Here is an 18664-nt window from a genome sequence, read left to right on the forward strand (position 1 = left end):
CGTGCTAATATATTACCCCCAACCCCGTGAATTTTTATCTTGTGCAGTAACCTTTTATGTGGCACTTTGTCAAATGCTTTCTGGAAATCCAAATACACCACATCCACTGGTTCCCCTTTATCCACCCTGTTCGTTACATCCTCAAAGAATTCCATCAAATTTGTCAAACATGACTTCCCCTTCATAAATCCATGCTGACTCTGCCTGACCGAATTTTGCTTTTCCAAATGTCCTGCGACTGCTTCTTTAATAATGGACTCCAACATTTTCCCAACCACAGATATTAGGCTAACAGGCCTATAGCTTCCTGCTTTTTGTCTGCCTCCTTTTTTAAATAGGGGCGTTACATTTGCAGTTTTCCAATCTGCTGGGACCACCCCAGAATCCAGGGAATTTTGGTAAATTACAACCAATGCATCCACTATCCCTGCCGGTACTTCTCTTAAGACCCTAGGCTGCAAGCCATCGGGTCCAGGGGATTTATCCGCCTTTAGTCCCATTATCTAACTGAGTACCACCTCCTTAGTGATTGTGATTGTGTTAAGTTCCTCCCCCCCCATAGCCCCTTGACTATCCACTGTTGGGATATTATTCGTGTCCTTTACTGTAAAGACTGATATAAAATATTTGTTCAGAGTTTCTGCCATCTCCATGTTCCCTATTACTAATTCCTCGGTCTCGTCCTCTAAGGGACCAACATTTACTTTAGCCGCTCTTTTCCTTTTTATATACCTATAGAAACTCTTGCTATCTTTTTTATATTTTGTGCTTGTTTACTTTCATAGTCTACCGTCCCTTTCTTAATCATTTTTTTAGTCATTCTTTGCTGGCTTTTAAAAGCTTCCCAATCTTCTGTCCTCCCACTAGTTTTGGCCACTTTGTATGCCCTTGTTTTTAATTGGATACCGTCCTTTATTTTGTTAGTTAGCCACGGATGGCTATCTTTTCTCTTACAAACTTTTCTCCTCACTGGAATATATTTTTCTTGAGAGTTGTAACCGTCCTACACTTTAATCTATTTTCCCAGTCCACTTTACCCAACTCTGCCCTCATACCTTCATAGTCTCCTTTATTTAAACTTAGTACGCTGGTTAGAGATCCAACTTTCTCACCCTCCATCTGAATTTGAAATTCCATCATGCTATGATCACTCATTCCGAGGGGATCCTTTACTGGGAGATTGTTTATTCATCCTGTCTCATTACACAGGACCAGATCCAAGATAGCCTGCCCCCTGGTTGGTTCTGTTACATTACTGTTCAAGGAACCCGTCCCTTATGCACTCAGATGCTCATAGGTTGGTAGAGCTGTTGAGTTGGGAGTGGTTTAGCCAGTCACGTGATGTTCACAAGACTCAATAAAACCCCGGCCAGTTGGGTTCGGGGGATCCACGATGGGGCAGGTAGTTGTGAGCCTGGTGGATGAACTGGTAATGTGTCGTGTGATTGTTAAACCTTTTGCTAATAAACCAAGTAGTTCTTAATAGCAATGTGTTGCTATGAATTCTTAAGCAAAGAACCCATGAAGCGAATACATTACAGGAGGGCTACGGGGAAAGGGCGGGGGAGTGGGACAGGCTGAGGTGCTCTTGCAGAGAGCCGGCACGGGCTCGACAGGCCGAATGGCCTCCTGCACTGTGACCGTTCTACGATTCTATTCTATGATCGGCGTGACTGTTACCGTTCTTACCTGAACTCTGTGCAAATCGGCCGGGTTAAGTACTGATCCCTGGTAAAACTCCATCTGAGTCATGTGACGTTTGAACAAGGCCTGTAGTTCGAGGCCAGGGTTAAAGCTGCAAACAAGCATTGCGTATGGAGTTAATTGAGGAGAGTTTCTCTGTGAAACTAAGCTCAGATTGGTTGTTATTTATGTGATTCCCAGTCCTCATATGCAGGCGTGGAGCATGGTAGCCGCCATTTTGTTCACTGGCTCGTCCGCTCTCTGTCTCTCCGAACCCTCAGACCCTGTGGAATCTGTTGCTCCTAGTTACACAAGGCTGCCCAGTGTCACTCGCCGCGCCTACTTCTATCCGGTAATGCTACACAAGGCTTTTCTCCAGTCTCGCCCGGGCTTCTCGTCAAGATGGACAGTTGCACGGTCAGTCTTGCGGCCCCATTGGACCAGCCTACAGGTCAGGGGTCAGGTAGGGTCGCCAACCCTCCAGGATTGGACTGGAGTCCCCAGAAATTGGAGATCAATCTCCCAGACACCCGAGAGTGTACAATGGGGAAGTCTCCATCACGCTCCGAGATGGGATGGATGGGTTCGACAGTCTCACCCACTCCGACGTGAGCTCGGTGCATTACATTAACCTCGAGTTCGACAAGTCTGCCCCAGGGGACACAGGACAGGTAAAATGAACCACACACTGGACAGCTCACCCAGACTGGGACTGAGACAACGAGCTGCGTGTTCTGATTGGTACAGATAACTCACCAACTAAACACACATGTGCTGTGTTGCCCCATGCGCTACTGGGGCTGCCTTTGCCCTGGGAGAGGGGAGCAGGGAATAAAACATCGGCAATTTGCCTTGTCTGCCAACTTGAGCCTTGTCCAACAATTTCAAACGGAAGGGCATTCCGAGGCGGGATTGGAGACCACTGAAGAGCAAAACAGCGGGTGAGGGGATGGGGTGTAACGGCGTGTAACCGGCATGTAACGGGCGTGTAACGGGTGTGTAACAGGCATGTAACGGGGTGTGTAACGGGGTATGTAACGGGCACGTAACGGGCGTGTAACGGGCATGTAATAGGCGTGTAACGGTTGTGTAATGGGCGTGTAACGGGCATGTAATGGGCGTATAATGGGCATGTAACAGGTGTATAACGGGCATGTAATGGCATGTAACAGGCGTGTAACGGGCATGTATTGGGCGTATAACGGGCGTGTAACAGGCGTGTAACGCCGTGTAATGGGCGTGTAACGGGCATATAACGGGCGTGTCTGATGGGGAAAAATTGACTGAAGTGAAAATCAGGCGGGCTCATAGCGGGCGCAGACCCACCACGCTCGGTCACGTCCAGCATCAGGGTCAGAATCTACACCAAGGCATCAGTTCTTCTATAATGGCTCCGGTATTTAATGATTCCTTTCCCAGTGTCGCTGGCAAGGCCGGCATTTATTGGCCATCCCTAATTGCCCCTTGAGAAGGTGGTGGTGAGCCGCCTTCTTGAACCGCTGCAGTCCGTGTGGTGAAGGTGCTCCCACAGTGCTGTTAGGGAGGGAGTTCCAGGATTGTGACGCAGCGACGATGTAGGAACAGCCGATATATTTCCCGGTCAGGATGGTGTGTGACTGGGAGGGAAACATGGAGGTGGTGATGTTCCCATGCGCCTGCTGCCCTTGTCCTTCTAGGTGGTGTGGGTCACGCGGACTGGTTGGGCCGGGTGCTCTTTTCCTTTCCATCATTGTTCCTAGGTTTATATGTAACCTTCAGGCCTGCTGACCGAGGGCCGTGTGGCTCTTTGACAGCCGGTGCGGACACGACGGGCTGAAGTGGCCTCCTTCTGCGCTGTAAATTTCTATGTTTCTCTGTGTGTTTTAGAATAAAATGAGATTTGGGTTTCGGGTCCAGTTGTACAGCCAGTACATACCTTTCCGACAATGATAACACAAACTACATAACTCGAAGTCACAGTCTAGTTGCTGCATGTTTATATTACTGGTTCACTGATGCCCTTTGGGGAAGGAAAGCTGCGACCTTACCCAGTCTGGGCCTACATGTGACTCCAGTCCCACACCCACGTGAAGACGCCGAGTGAGAGTCAGTCTATAAAAGCCGGGCACGTGGGGCTGGCCAATAACTGTCAGCATCCCCAGAATCAGTTATTTTTAATTGATAATTGACTGAAAATATACTCCAGAGCTTGAAAGGAAGGCAAAAGACATGCCAGTTATCAGCACTTAGAACTTACTCCTCCAAAATCACAATGTCTGTTGAACATTCCTCTTTCTCTGTGCGGATAAAATCCTTCAGGAAATTGTGGATACTGTAGAGAGTGATGTGGCCGCAGACAACGACGTACCTACGACAGATCGGGCACAAGGTCAGAAGTTACAGCACGGAAGTGAATTCCTCCGCGATCGCGACGTTGTTCCGTGGGGACCTGGCGTTGAACTGGCAAACTCTACCCCTCACTCGCCCGTGAAGTGGTTTGAAGCCGCTCTGAATCGATTCCCTGGTGGCTAAAAGAGCGTGGCATGGTTCTGGCTACAAATGGGCTTCATGCCCAACAGAGAGCGGGCAAGGGGTTCCTGCTGGAGGGCAGAGAACGGTGGTGCTGAGCGGGGCCAGCTTTTACGTGACGCCCGCACCGGAAGTCCGCGTTTCGAGAGGTGCGTTAGCGCAAACTAGACAGTCTCTTGTGCACGCTTCACTGCTCGCCTGCTCTCCCCCCCCCCCGCCCCCGGAAATTTGAGAAGCCAGTTCCCCCGGGCAGTGTGATGAGGGAAACTCTCTGCCCTCCCGCCAGGAGCAGTTTGACAGCGTTTAACGGGCAGCCGCTGTTCAGATCGCCAGTGGATGAGGCAAACGGAATGGCAGCCCGTCAGATGCAAGTATGACACAGACATTCGCAAGCATGGTCACACCCTCTGACCCCAGGCACTGCCCGGCCCCCTCCATTGGCCCACTACTCCAGGCTCCTGACCTGCGCCCTCCCGCATGCCCGACCCCTCCCGGGTCACTCGCAGAAGGCTTGCCGAAACATCAAACAAACGGGCAGTGCCGGGCCGGACACATGGACAACACTCACTTTTTGCCGACCACTCGCCGGTATGACCCGGTGTATTTCCGGTGGCTCCCGATGATCTCGATAATCTCCGGCACGTGGCTCGCAAACAAGGCCTGTCACAGGAGGCAAGGCTCGAAGGTCAGCGCGCGATCACTTCAAAACCACCGAGCGCTGCCGTTTCGGGCGTGTTACCGTGATTAAACCGGGGGCTTACACTGCCAGGGGCGGGGGAGAGGAGGGGAGGGGGGCAATGAGGAAGGGGAGAGGGCGGGGGGGAGGGGAAGGAGAGGGGGAGGGGGAGGCAGGGGGAAGGCAGGGGAGGTGGATGGTAAGCGGGGGGGAAGGGGAGGGGGAGGGGTGGGTAATGGGAGGAAGGGGAGGGGGAGCGGTAGGGTAGGCGGGGGGGAGGGGAGGGGGAGGGGAGGAGGGGAAAGGGAGCGGTAGGTAGGCGGGGGGGAGGGGTGGGGGAGGGGAGGAGGGGAGAGGGAGGGGGAGCGGTAGGTAGGCGGGGGGAGGGGAGGGGGAGGGGAGCGGTAGGGTAGGCGGGGGGGAGGGGAGGAGGGGAGAGGGAGCGGTAGGTAGGCGGGGGGGAGGGGAGGAGGGGAGAGGGAGCGGTAGGTAGGCGGGCGGGGGGAGGGGAGGGGGAGGGGAGCGGTAGGGTAGGCGGGGGGGAGGGGGAGCGGTAGGGTAGGCGGGGGGAGGGGAGGAGGGGAGAGGGAGGGAGAGCGGTAGGTAGGCGGGGGGGAGGGGAGGGGGAGGGTAGGCGAGGGGGAGGGGAAGGGGAGCGGTAGGTAGGCAGGGGGGTGGGGCGGGGAGGGGGAGCGGTAGGGTAGGCGGGGGGAGGGGAGGAGGGGAGAGGGAGGGAGAGCGGTAGGGTAGGCGGGGGGAGGGGAGGAGGGGAGAGGGAGGGAGAGCGGTAGGTAGGCGGGGGGGAGGGGAGGGGGAGGGTAGGCGAGGGGGAGGGGAAGGGGAGGGTAGGCGGGGGGGAGGGGAGGGGGAGGGTAGGCGGGGGGGAGGGGAGGAGGGGAGAGGGAGCGGTAGGGGAGGCGGGGGGGGAGGGGAGGGGGAGCGGTAGGGTAGGCGGGGGGGGGGGTGGGAAGGGGGAGCGGTAGGGTAGGCGGGGGGAGGGGTGGGGAGGGGGAGCGGTAGGTAGGCGGGGGGGGGGGAGGGGAGGGGGAGGGGAGGCGGGGGGGGGAGGGGGTATCTCTGATCGAGGACAACCTGGTGCCAGGTTGAGTGACAATCCCGGGCCTGCTCCCTCGGCAGGGAGCGGGCCGTGCCGGTAATGGGAGCGGGATTCAGGCCGCGCAGGTTAGAGGCGAGAGGGAATAAAATGAAGGGATTGGCTCACCAAGCCCAGGATGATGAAGAACACCATGAAGACCTGGCCGACAGTGGTCTTGACAACGATGTCTCCATACCCGACCGTTGACATGGTAACCATGAGTAGATAGACGCACTGCCAGTATGTTATTGTTTGCCCATTGGGCTCTATCAACCAGGGGTCGCCAGAGTTCTCGATCTAAAGGCAGCAAGCGTGACAATTAGTGACAGGTCGTGCAAAGGATTGCTTCACTCAAGCCCAAGCGGCCACAGAAATGTTATGGTGAAGACTCAGGCTTTGATTCAACATCTTCAGACCTTTCCAAGTCTTCGCTGCCTCTCCCCCTCCTCACTATTCCTCTGTTAATGACCCCCGCGACCTCACCAGCCCCTCCCCCACCCCCCAGGCAGTCAGTCCGCACGGTGCAGGGGCAGGGGCAGGGGATGCACTTTTCCGAGCTATCTTCGCATAAACTGGAGGGTGAGCGATTAACCCTGGGGTCCTCCTGGCTGACTGAGCGATCTGCCAGATCTTGAAGAGTTTCCAACACTGCCCGCAGCCTATCGCACACGGAGTCCCGCTCACCCATCGCTCCATTTCATTGGCTCCTGGTCCCTCAACGCCTCATGTTCAAATCCCTCCGTGGCCTTGCCCCTCTATCCCTGAAACCTCCTCCAGCCCCACAACCCCACCTCCCCGCCCGAAAAAAACAATTCTGATCCCAGGATTTTCTGCAGCACCCTCTCCCGTGGCCCCACTATTGGCGACCCACCATCGGTGGCCGTGCCTTCAGCTGCCTGGGCCCGAGGCTCTGGAGCTCCCTCCCAAGCCTCTCAGCCTCCACCTCCTCCTTGAAGACGCTCCTTAAATCCTGCCTCTTTGAGTGAGTCTTTGCCGGTCTCTAACCTGGCCGCCTTGGCCGAAGCAGCTCATTTGCCCAAGCCTCCGAGAAACATCTCAGGACCTCCTTCCACATCAAGCCGCTACAGAAATTCAAGATGCTCTTGTTGTTGTTAATAAGAAGAGTCTTGTTCCCAAGACTTGGCGTGTGTGAAAGTGTTGTTGGAAAGCCAGCAGTAACTCGGGTGGAAGCCGGATCGAGCCGGGCTGCAAACTCACCATGTGGATAAAACCAGCGGCCGTCAGCCATGTGCCCAGAAACACACACAGCAATTTCGCCAGTTTGATTTTTGTGCTGCAGAATAAAAGATTAAAAAATCAGTAGGAATGGTGATCACAGCAATTCAACACTGAGGGAAATATCACACGCTTCTCATCTCCTTCTTCGTCCAAATGTTCCCGCTCCTCCCCGCGAGGCGCACAATTCGATTTTTCAACAAGAGCCAGTGTGTCTCAGTGCAGAGCTCTCTCGCCTCTGAGGCACAAGGTCACCGTTTCAAGCCCCACTCCAGATACATAATCCAGGCTGAGGGAGCGCCGCACTGTCGGAGGGGCAGTGCTGAGGGAGTACCGCACTGTCGGAGGGGCAGTGCTGAGTAAGTGCCGCACTGTCGGAGGTGCAGTACTGAGGGAGCGCTGCACTGTCGGAGGGGCAGTGCTGAGGGAGTGCCGCAGTGTCGGAGGGGCAGTGCTGAGGGAGTGCTGCAGTGTCGGAGAGGCAGTGCTGAGGGAGTGCTGCACTGTCGGAGGGGCAGTGCTGAGGGAGCGCCGCACTGTCGGAGGGGCAGTACTGAGGGAGCGCCGCTCCGTCAAGGGGCAGTACTGAGGGAGTGCCGTACAGTCGGAGGGGCAGTACTGAGGGAGCGCCGCATTGTCGGAGGGGCAGTACTGAGGGAGCGCCGCACTGTCGGAGGGGCAGTGCTGAGGGACCGCCGCACTGTCGGAGGGGCAGTACTGAGGGAGCGCCGCACTGTCGGAGGGGCAGTGCTGAGGGAGTGCCGCACTGTCTGAGGGGCAGTACTGAGGGAGCGCCGCACTGTCGGAGGGACAGTACTGAGGGAGCACCGCACTGTTCGAGGGGCAGTACTGAGGGAGCGCCGCAGTGTCGGAGGGGCCGTCTTTCAGAACTGAAGCTCCGATCTGTACCTCAGCTCAATTTACCCATCTTTGCTTCACCTCCTTTGTTAACCTGACCCAGTAAAAATTGATCGACTTCAGTCGTTATCCACAGCTTTTGCGGGAGAGAGTTCCAGATTGCCACGGCCCTTTGTGTGAAGAAGTGCTCCCTGACATCACCCTGAACGGCCGGGCTGTAATGTTAAGGTTACGTCCCCTTGTTCTGGACTCCCCCCACCAGAGGGAATTGATTCTCTCTCTACCCTTTGCTCCTTTTAAACGATTTAAACACCTTGATTTGATCAGCTCTCAATCTTCTAAATTCAAGATAACACAAGCCCAGTCTGGGCAACCTGTCCTCACAATTGAAGCTTTTAGCCCGGTATCATTGCGGAGAATCTGCGCTGTTCCCCCTCCCAGGCCGATACCCCCCACCCCCGACCCCGGCTCACCCCCCCCGACCCCGGCTCACCCCCCCCCCCCCACCCTCGACCCCGGCTCACCCCCCCCCCAACCCCGGCTCACACCCCCTCGACCCCGGCTCACCCCCCCCCCAACCCCGGCTCACACCCCCTCGACCCCGGCTCACCCCCCCACCCCCGACCCCGGCTCACCCCCCCCCGACCCCGGCTCACCCCCCCCCCTCCCACCCTCGACCCCGGCTCACCCCCCCCCCAACCCCGGCTCACACCCCCTCGACCCCGGCTCACCCCCCCACCCCCGACCCCGGCTCACACCCCCCCCGACCCCGGCTCACACCCCCTCGACCCCGGCTCACCCCCCCACCCCCGACCCCGGCTCACACCCCCCCCTTGACCCCGGCTCACCGCCTCCCACCACCACACCGGAGCGGGACGCAGTCACTCGCGAGGTCAGACCAGGGTTCTGCAATGCTGAGCCATCTCTACCTCCGCTTTGTAATTGTTGTCTCTGCAATAACTGTTTGACTGAGTACTGTTTAACTCCAAGAGATATGAGCTTGGCTGTTATGTATGTAAACTTTACCAGTGTGTAAGACTTGCCACCAGGGGGCGCACCTGTGGGAGACCCAAGGGTCACCTGCACACCCTGGGTAAGCAGGTATAAAAGGCAGCCTACCATGCTGTCTCCTCACTCTGGAGTTACATTAAAGAGACCAAGGCCACAACAGTTTGAGCTTACAGTACACAGTCTTGTGGAGTTATTCTGAACATAACAATTGGCAACGAGTAACAGATCATGAACCTTCACGTGTTTATGGCTGCCGTTGGTATTCTTGAGAGATTTGTTGAAAGTGCTGATTGGGAAGCCTTCGTTGAGCGTCTTGACCAGTACTTCGTGGCCAACGAGCTGGATACGGCTGAGACCACGGTCAAGCGCAGGGCGATTCTCCTCACCGTATGTGGGTCCACGATATATGGCCTCATCAAAAATCTGCCATCACCGACGAAACCGACGGAAAAGACATATGCAGAGTTGTGTACGCTGGTTCGGGAACACCTCAACTGAAGGAGAGCATTTTAATGGCCAGGTTGAAGGTTGGCATGCAGGTACAGCAGGCGGTTAAGAAAGCAAATGGGATGTTGGCCTTCATAGCAAGGGGATTTGAGTAAAGGGGCAGGGAGATGTTACTACAGTTGTACAGGGCCTTGGTGAGGCCACACCTGGAGTATTGTGTACAGTTTTGGTCTGAATGGCCGACTCCTGCACCTATTTTCTATGTTTCTATGTTTCTGTCGCTTCTACATGCACCACCGCTCCAAGGGCCAGGACGTGGCGAGCTATGTCGCCCACCTAAGATGCCTTGAGGGACCGTGCGTATTTGCTGAATTTTTGGGGGACTTTTCCGTGCTTGGAATCGGCCACAAGGTCATTCTTCGCAAACTGCTGTTTGCCGAATTCCTAGATCTGAGCAAGGCCATCACGATAGCCCAGGCTTTCATATCCACGAATGATAACTCTAAACTGATATCATTGCAGCATCGAAGCTCACCGGAAAGTACTGTGCATAAAATAACGCCTTCAGCCGGCAGAACTGTACATGGCAGGGCCTACACGCCCGCAGAGGCCAGACCTAGGGTGACTCAGAGTCAACCGTGGGGCATGAATGCGAATCCATTAACACTATATTGGCGCTGTGGGGGTAATCATCGAGCCCATCAATGTCGATGCAAGGGCTGTGGAACAATGGGGAACGTCCAGTGAATGTGTAAACGTGCTGCAACTCACCACGTGGCAGAGTCGGCAGAAGATGACCGATCTGGCGTGGATCATGCTGAACGAGTAAGAGAGGCAACTCAACCCGAGGCTGAAGAGGAAGTGTATGGGGTACACATCTTCACCACCAAAAGCCCTCCGATAATGTTAAAAGTCAAATTAAATGGCATTCCAGTTTCCATGGAATTGGACACGGGGGCGAGTCAGTCAATTATGAGCCAGAAGGCTTTTGAGAAACTGTGGGGCAACAAGGCACAAAGGCCAAACTATGCCCAATTCATACCAAGCTGCGCACTTACACCAAAGAGCTAATACCAGTCATTGGCAGTGCGGCAGTGAAAGTATCGTATGATGGAGCTGTGCATGATTTACCACTATGGATTGTACCAGGCGATGACCCAACGCTGTTCGGCAGAAGCTGGCTAGGAAAGATCCGGTGGAACTGGGATGACATCAACGCACTGTCTTCGGTGGATGATGCCTCGTGCGCCCAAGTGCTAAACAAATTCCCATTGTTATTCGAGCCAGGCATCGGCAACTTCACAGGTGCCAAAGTGCAGATCCATCTAGTCCCTGATGCACAACCCGTTCAGCACAAGGCCCGAGCGGTTCCATACATGATGTGAGAGAAAGTCGAGATCGAGCTGGACAGACTTCAACGAGAGGGGATCATATCGTCAGTCAAGTTCAACCAGTGGACCAGTCCAATTGTTCCAGTGTTGAAGAGCGATGGGACGGTCAGAATCTGTGGGGACTACAAGGTAACGATCAACCGAGTCTCGTCACAGGACCAGTACACACTGCCCAAAGCGGATGACCTGTTTGCAATGCTAGCAGGGGGGAAGTCATTCACCAAGCTGGATCTAACCTCTGCTTACATGACACAGGAGCTGGCTGAACCTTCGAAAAAATTGACGTGCATCAACACGCACAAAGGATGGTTCATATAACCACAGATATCCTTTTGGGATTCGCTTGGCTGCAGCCATCTTCCAGAGGAACATGGAGAGTCTGCTGAAATCGGTTCCATGCACAGTGGTGTTTCAAGACGACATCTTGATCACTGGCCGCAACATCACCGAGCACTTGCACAACCCGGAGAGGTTCTAAAGCGACTGGACAGAGTGGGACTCGGACTGAAATGCTTCAAGTGTGTTTTCCTGGTGCCAGAGGTCGAATTTCTGGGGAGAAAGATTGCGGCGAAAGGCATCAGACCCACGGGCTCCTAGACGGAGGCCATCAAGAATGCACCCAGACCACAGAATGTGACGGAGCTGCGTTCGTTCCTGGGACTCCTCAACTACTTTGGTAACTTTCTACCGCAGTTGAGATCTTTGCTGGACCCCTTGCATTTATTGCTACGCAAGGGTGACCACTGGGTTTGGCGTAAATCTCAAGAGACAGCCTTTAATAAGGCCAGAAACCTGCTATGTTCTAACAAGTTACTTGTATTGTATGACCCATGTAAACGTTTAGTACTAGCTTGTGATGCATCTTCATACAGGGTCGATTGTGTGTTACAGCAAACCAATGTGTCAGGCAAACTGAAACTGGTTGTATATGTGTCCAGAGTTTATCTAAGGCTAAGTATGGTTGAGAAAGAAGCATTAGCATGCATATACAGGGTGAAGAAAATATACCAATACCTATTTGGGCTCCGGTTCGAGCTCGAAACCGACCACAAACCACTCATTTTGCTGTTCTCTGAAAGCAAAGGTATTAGCACCGATGCTTTGTTCCGCATCCAAAGATGGGCACTAATGTTATCTGCGTATAATTACGTAATCCGCCACAGACCAGGCACGGAGAACTGTGCTGATGCCCTCAGTCGGCTACCATTGCCCACCACCGGGGTGGAAATGGCGCAACCCACAGATTTGCTTCTTGTAATGTATGCTTTTGAGAGCGAGGGGTCACCTGTCATGGCTCGCCAAATCAGGACCTGGACTAGCCAGGACCCTGTGCTATCACTAGTAAAAAGCTGCGTACTTAGTGGGAGCTGGTCGGTGGTTCCCGGGAAAATGCAAGACGAAATTAAGCCGTTCCACCGACGCAAGGATCCATCCATTCGGATTGTCTCTGATGGGGGAATCGTGTAGTTTTGCCAAAAAAAGGCAGGGAAACATTTATACGCGACCCTCATAGTACCTGCCAAGGCATAGTCATGATGAAGGCTATTGCCAGGTCGCATGTTTGGTGGCCCGGCATTGACTCGGAATTGGAGTCATGCGTACACCAGTGCAACACTTGCTCACAGTTGAGCAATGCACCAAGGGAGGCCCCACTGAGTCTGTGGTCATGGCCCTCCAAACCTTGGTCCAGGGTCCACGTAGATTTCGCTGGCCCCTTTCTAGGGAAGATGTTCCTAGTAGCGGTGGACACTTACTCTAAATAGATTGAATGTATAATAATGTCATCATGCACGTCCACTGCCACCATTGAAAGCCTCCGGGCCATGTTCACCACCCATGGTCTGCCCGACATCCTTGTTAGTGACAACGGACCAAGTTTCACCAGCTCGTAAATTCAACGATTTCATGACCCGCAATGACATCAAACATGTCAGGTCTGCGCCATTTAAGCCCGCATCCAATGGTCAAGCGGTACGGACAGTCCAAGCATCAAGCAAAGCTTGAAACACGTGACGGACAGTTCCCTGTAGACCCAGTTATCTCGGATTCTGCTCAGCTACCGCATGCAACCCCACTCGCTCACCGGGGTTCCCCCTGCAGAATTGTTAATGAAGAGAGCACTCAAAACCAGGCTCTCCCTAGTCCACCCAGATCTCAATGATCACATAGAAACCCGGCGTCACCAGCATAACGTGTACCACAATCGCGCGGCTGCATCGCGTGACATTGTGGTTAATGACCCCATGTTTGTTCTTAATTACAGTCATGGTCCCAAATGGGTTGCTGGCACTGTGTTAGCCAAGGAAGGGAATAGAGTGTTTGTTGTGAACCCACCATGCCCGACAGTCCGATCAGACCAGTCACACTGCAGTGCAGCAATGATCTGACCGACTCACCCACGCCAGGACTTCAACTCAGGCGATCAACCCGGGAACGCAGAGCCTCAGATCGCCTCAACCTGTAAATAACTTGTATCGAAGACTTTGGTGGGGGGGCGGTGGAGGGGGAGCGGTGTGATGTTATGTATGTAAACTTTACCAGTGTGCAAGACTTGCCACCAGGGGGCGCACCTGTGGGAGACCCAAGGGTCACCTGCACACCCTGGGTAAGCAGGTATAAAAGGCAGCCTACCATACTGCCTCCTCACTCTGGAGTTACATTAAAGAGACCAAGGCCACAACAGTTTGAGCTTACAGTACACAGTCTTGTGGACTTATTCTGAACATAAAATTGGCTCTGCTTTATTAAGGCCCAAAGTGACTAATATACAAAACGGTCCGGTGTTTTACGCTCCCGGATTGACCGTCTCAGTTTGACTCCAGCCTTGGGAGAGTGTTCAGAGTCTGTTGTGACTGGTGGCTGGGTGGCTGACCTGGTGGGAGTGGCAATGGCCATGTCAGGGATTGAAAGTCCATTTTCATTGAACATGTCAGTGATTGAAAGTCCCGATTCACTGATGACCACTGAGTCTGATGACTGGGGGTAAGTTGGTTGGTCGTTGATTGTCTCTTCCTCCGACTGTTCCGGTTTGTCTGTGTGCCGTAGCTTTGTCTGATCCATATGTTTCCTGAACGTTTGCCCATTTTTGAGCTTGACAATAAATGCTCTGTTGCCCTCCTTGGCCATGACAGTACCAGCGATCCACTTGGGACCCTGACCATAATTCAGAACATATACGGGATCATTTACAGAAATCTCGCATGACACAGCTGCGCGATCGTGATACCCTTGCTGACTTTGTCTTCTATCTTCAACATGATTATTCAAGTCAGGGTGTACAAGAGATAGCTTGGTCTTAAGACCTCTCTTCATCATTAGTTCAGCAGGCGAGACTCCGGTAAGCATGTGTGGTCTTGTCCTGTAACTCAGCAGTATGCATGACAGGCGGGTCTGCAGTGACCCTTGGGTTACTCGCTTCATACTCTGCTTTATGATTTGGACAGCACGTTCTGCTTGCCCATTGGATGCAGGTTTGAACGGTGCAGACCTTACATGTTTGATACCATTGAGTTTCATGAACTCTTGAAACTCCTGACTGGTGAAACACGATCCGTTGTCGCTAACAACGATGTCAGGCAGACCATGTGTCGTGAACATGACACTGAGATTCTCAATGGTAGCTGTGGATGTGCTGGATGACATGATTATACACTCTATCTACTTCGAATATGCATCCACCACAACTAAAAACATCTTCCCCAGGAAGGGACCTGCAAAGTCGATGTGGATCCTGGACCATGGTTTAGATGTCCATGACCACAGACTCAGCGGCGATTCCCCTGGTACTTTACTGAGCTGCATGCAAGTGTTGCACTGATACACACATGATTCCAGCTCAGAGTCAATTCCCGGCCACCATACATGAGATCTGCTGATGGCTTTCATCATTACAATGCCAGGATGTGTGCTATGTAGCTCTTGTACAAATTTCTCTCTCCCTTTCTTGGGCATAACAACATGATTGCCCCACAGTATACAATCCAACTGAATAGACAGTTTGACTTTGCGACGAATGTAAGGTTGGTCTCCTCGCACATTTTCTTGGGAATGGTAGACCAATCACCGTTGAGGATGCAACTCTTCAAAATAAAATGGGATCCTGGCTAGTCCAGGTCTTAACTTGTTGAGCCGTGACAGGAGTTCCTTCACTCTCAAAAGCATCCATAACTAACAATAGGTCCGCCGGTTGTGGCGTTTCCACCTCCGGTGTGGGCAATGGCAGACGGCTCAAAGCATCGGCACAATTCTCTAAGCCAGGTCTATGGCGAATGACATAATCATAAGCGGATAATGTCAGCGCCCACCTCTGGATGCGGGATGAAGCATTGGTATTGATACATTTGTTTTCAGAGAACAGTGAAATGAGCGGTTTGTCATCTGTCTCCAGTTCAAACCGAAGACCAAACAGATACTGATGTATCTTTTTAACCCCATACACACAGGCTAGTGCTTCTTTCTCCACCATGCTGTAGGCTCTTTCCGCTTTAGACAAACTTTTTGAAGCATACGCGACTGGTTGAAGTTTACCCGACTCATTAGCTTGTTGGAGTACGCAACCAGTCCCACATGACGAAGTATCACAGGCCAATACTAAACGTTTACATGGGTCGTAATATACCAGCAGCTTTTAGAGCAAAGCAGATTAGTGGCTTTCTCAAAAGCTATGTCTTGAGACGCACCCCAAACCCAGTTGTCACCTTTTCTTAGCAGCATGGGCAGTGGTTATAATAAGGTGCTCAATTTAGGTAGGAAGTTACCAAAGTAGTTGAGTAGACCCAGGAATGAACGCAGCTCTGTCACATTCTGCAGCTTGGGTGCATTTTTGATGGCCTTGGTTTTCGCGTCCGTAGGCCTGATGCTGTCAGCAGCAATTTTCCTCCCCAGGAATTCAACCTCCGGTGCCATGAAGATGCACTTCGAGCGTTTCAGTCTGAATCCCACTTTGTCCAGAACAACCTTTTCTAGGTTGTTCAGATGTTCCTCGGAGTCACGACCTGTGATCAAGATGTCATCTTGGAACATGACGGTTCTGGAAACAGACTTCATTAGACTCTCCAGGTTCCTCTGAAATATTGCTGCAGCCGAGCGAAATCCACAAAGGGCACGTGTGATAAATAAACAGTCCTTTATGCGTGTTAATGCACATAGGTCTCGTTGACGTCTCGACCAGCTCCTGTGTTATGTAGACCACGTCAAGTCCAGTTTGGTGAACGACTATCCCTGGCCAATGTTGCAAACAAGTCATCAGCCTTCGGTAACGGGTACTGATCCTGTTTCAAAACCCTGTTGATCATAGCCTTGTAGTCTCCACAGATTCTGACAGTGCCATCACTTTTCAGCACAGGAACAATGGGGCTGGCCCATTCATTAAATTCTACCGGTGATATGGTTCCTTCACTCTGGAGTCTGTCCAGTTCAATTTCAACCTCTCCCTCATCATACACCGAACTGCCCGAGCTTTATGACGGACGGGTCTTGCATCCGAGTCCATCTGGATCTGCACCTTGGCTCCCGTGAATTTGCCGACGCCTGGTTCGATCAGCGAGGGGAACTTGCTCAGTACTTGGGCACATGTATCGTTCTCCGATGACAACGCCTTGATGTCATTCCAATCGCATCTTATTTTTCTGCTGAACAGCGTTGGGCCTGGGACAATCCATTGCAGTAACTCGTGAACCACACCGTCACACGACACTTTAATTGTGGCACTGCCAATCACCGTTATGAGTTCTTTGGTGTACGTGCGCAACTTGGCATTGACTGGACTCAGCCTGGGCCTCACAGCCTTAGTACCCCACAGCTTGTCGAATGCCCTCTGGCTCATTATCGATTGACTCGCCCCCGTGTCCAGTTCCATTGATACCGGCACCCCATTAAATTTCACGTTGATCATTATCGGTTTGATCTTAGTTAGGAAACATAGAAACATAGAAAATAGGTGCAGGAGTAGGCCATTTGGCCCTTCGAGCCTGCACCGCCATTCAATAAGATCATGGCTGATCATTCCCTCAGTGCCCCTTTCCTGCTTTCTCTCCATACCCCTTGATCCCCTTAGCCGTAAGGGCCACATCTACCTCCCTCTTGAATATATCCAATGAACTGGCCTCAACAACTCTCTGCGGCAGGGAATTCCACAGGTTAACAACTCTCTGAGTGAAGAAGTTTCTCCTCATCTCAGTCCTAAATGGCCTACCCCTTATCCTAAGACTATGTCCCCTGGTTCTGGACTTCCCCAACATCGGGAACATTCTTCCCGCATCTAACCTGTCCAGTCCCGTCAGAATATACGTTTCTATGAAATCCCCTCTCATCCTTCTAAACTCCAGTGAATAAAGGCCCAGTTGATCCAGTCTCTCAGTCCATTCACTTCCTGGCATCTCGGATTGCATATCTGGATCCGCAGTAGTCTGACCATCATCCTCCATGTGTTGTGTCGCAGCACGCTTGCTCATCTGCAGACACTCGCGCTGGAGATGCTCCAGTTTCAGACAGCCTTTGCAACTATATTGCTTAAATCGGCAATGCCGGTGCTGGTGATTTCCCCCACAACGCTAACACGGAGAAGTCGGATACATTCCCGCTGGCAGACTTTGGGCAGCCACAGGTTTCGCGTACACAGTCAGGTAGGCCCTGCCATGTGCCGCTCTGCCGAACGCCAAATCAATCATATTTACAGTACTTGCCGAGTTTTGATTTTTCACTGATACCTGCTTTAGACTTCTATCCGTCGTCATGCATGACTGAGCGATCGTGATGGCCCTGTTCAAGTCCAACGTCTCCACCGCCAGTAGTTTACGCAGGATCACCTTGTGGTTGATGCCGATTACAAAGAAGTCCCGCAGCATGTCTGCCAACACAGCCCTGAACTTACACGGTCCCGCTAGATGTCTCAGGTCAGCAACGAATTCCGCCTCATTCTGGCCCTCTGAGCGAACGTGCGTGTAAAATCTGTATCTCGAGATGGTGATGCCTTCGTCTGGCTTAAGGTGGTCCTGTACCAGTGTACACAATTCTTCATACGTCTTCTCTGTTGGACTCACAGGCTGGAGTAGATTCTTCATCAGACCATAAATTTCTGGACCGTAAACCGTGAGGAACACCGCCTGGCGCCGATCTGCGTCGCCGACCTCCTCCATTTTGTTGGCCATGGAGCACTGGCTCAAACGGCTCACAAAATCTGCCCAATCTTCTCCTTCCACAAATCGCTCCAACAATCCTATTGTGCTCATTTTTGCATACAAAGGTTCTTGTTGCCTCGTCGCCAAATGTTGTGTATGCAATAACTGTCAGACTGAGTTCTGTTTAACTACAAGGGGTATGACCTTGGCTCGGTTTATTAAGGCCCAAAGTGACTAATATACAAAATGGCTGGCCTTTTATACTTGGGCTGCACACATGTGCATGCAGCACAATGGCCTCCAATAGTGACACCATCTCGTGGCTAGTGATCCCAAATGTACGTACATGACAGTAATCCAGCCTGAGAGAGAGAGGGAGAGAGAGAGAGAGGGAGGGAGAGAGAGGGAGAGAGAGAGGCTGAGGGAGAGAGAGAGAGAGAGGGAGGGAGGGAGCGAGGGAGAGCGAGAGGGAGTGGGAGTGGGAGTGGGAGTGGGAGTAGGAGTGGGAGAGGGAGAGGGAGAGGGAGAGGGAGAGGGAGAGAGGGAGGGAGAGAGAGAGAGAGGGGGAGAGAGGGGGAGAGAGAGGGTGCAGCGCCTATGGGTCTTGGCCAGCCGTCCATCCATCAGCTCTCAGGCCATG

At 52.8% G+C, this 18664-nt stretch overlaps 1 protein-coding gene across 1 annotated transcript in view; it reads right to left on the reverse strand.

Moving 5' to 3' along the window:
* The window catches only part of LOC139234659 (calcium-activated potassium channel subunit alpha-1-like), a 215629-nt gene that overhangs the window by 183456 nt on the left and 13509 nt on the right, over positions 1-18664 (reverse strand). Inside the window, 5 exon segments of the mRNA XM_070865340.1 lie at positions 1681-1795; positions 3920-4030; positions 4760-4851; positions 6090-6260; positions 7182-7257. Coding sequence (XP_070721441.1) covers positions 1681-1795; positions 3920-4030; positions 4760-4851; positions 6090-6260; positions 7182-7257 — 565 coding nt within the window.

This window comes from Pristiophorus japonicus, chromosome 22 (assembly GCF_044704955.1).
Source record: "Pristiophorus japonicus isolate sPriJap1 chromosome 22, sPriJap1.hap1, whole genome shotgun sequence".
NCBI lineage: Eukaryota > Metazoa > Chordata > Chondrichthyes > Pristiophoridae > Pristiophorus > Pristiophorus japonicus.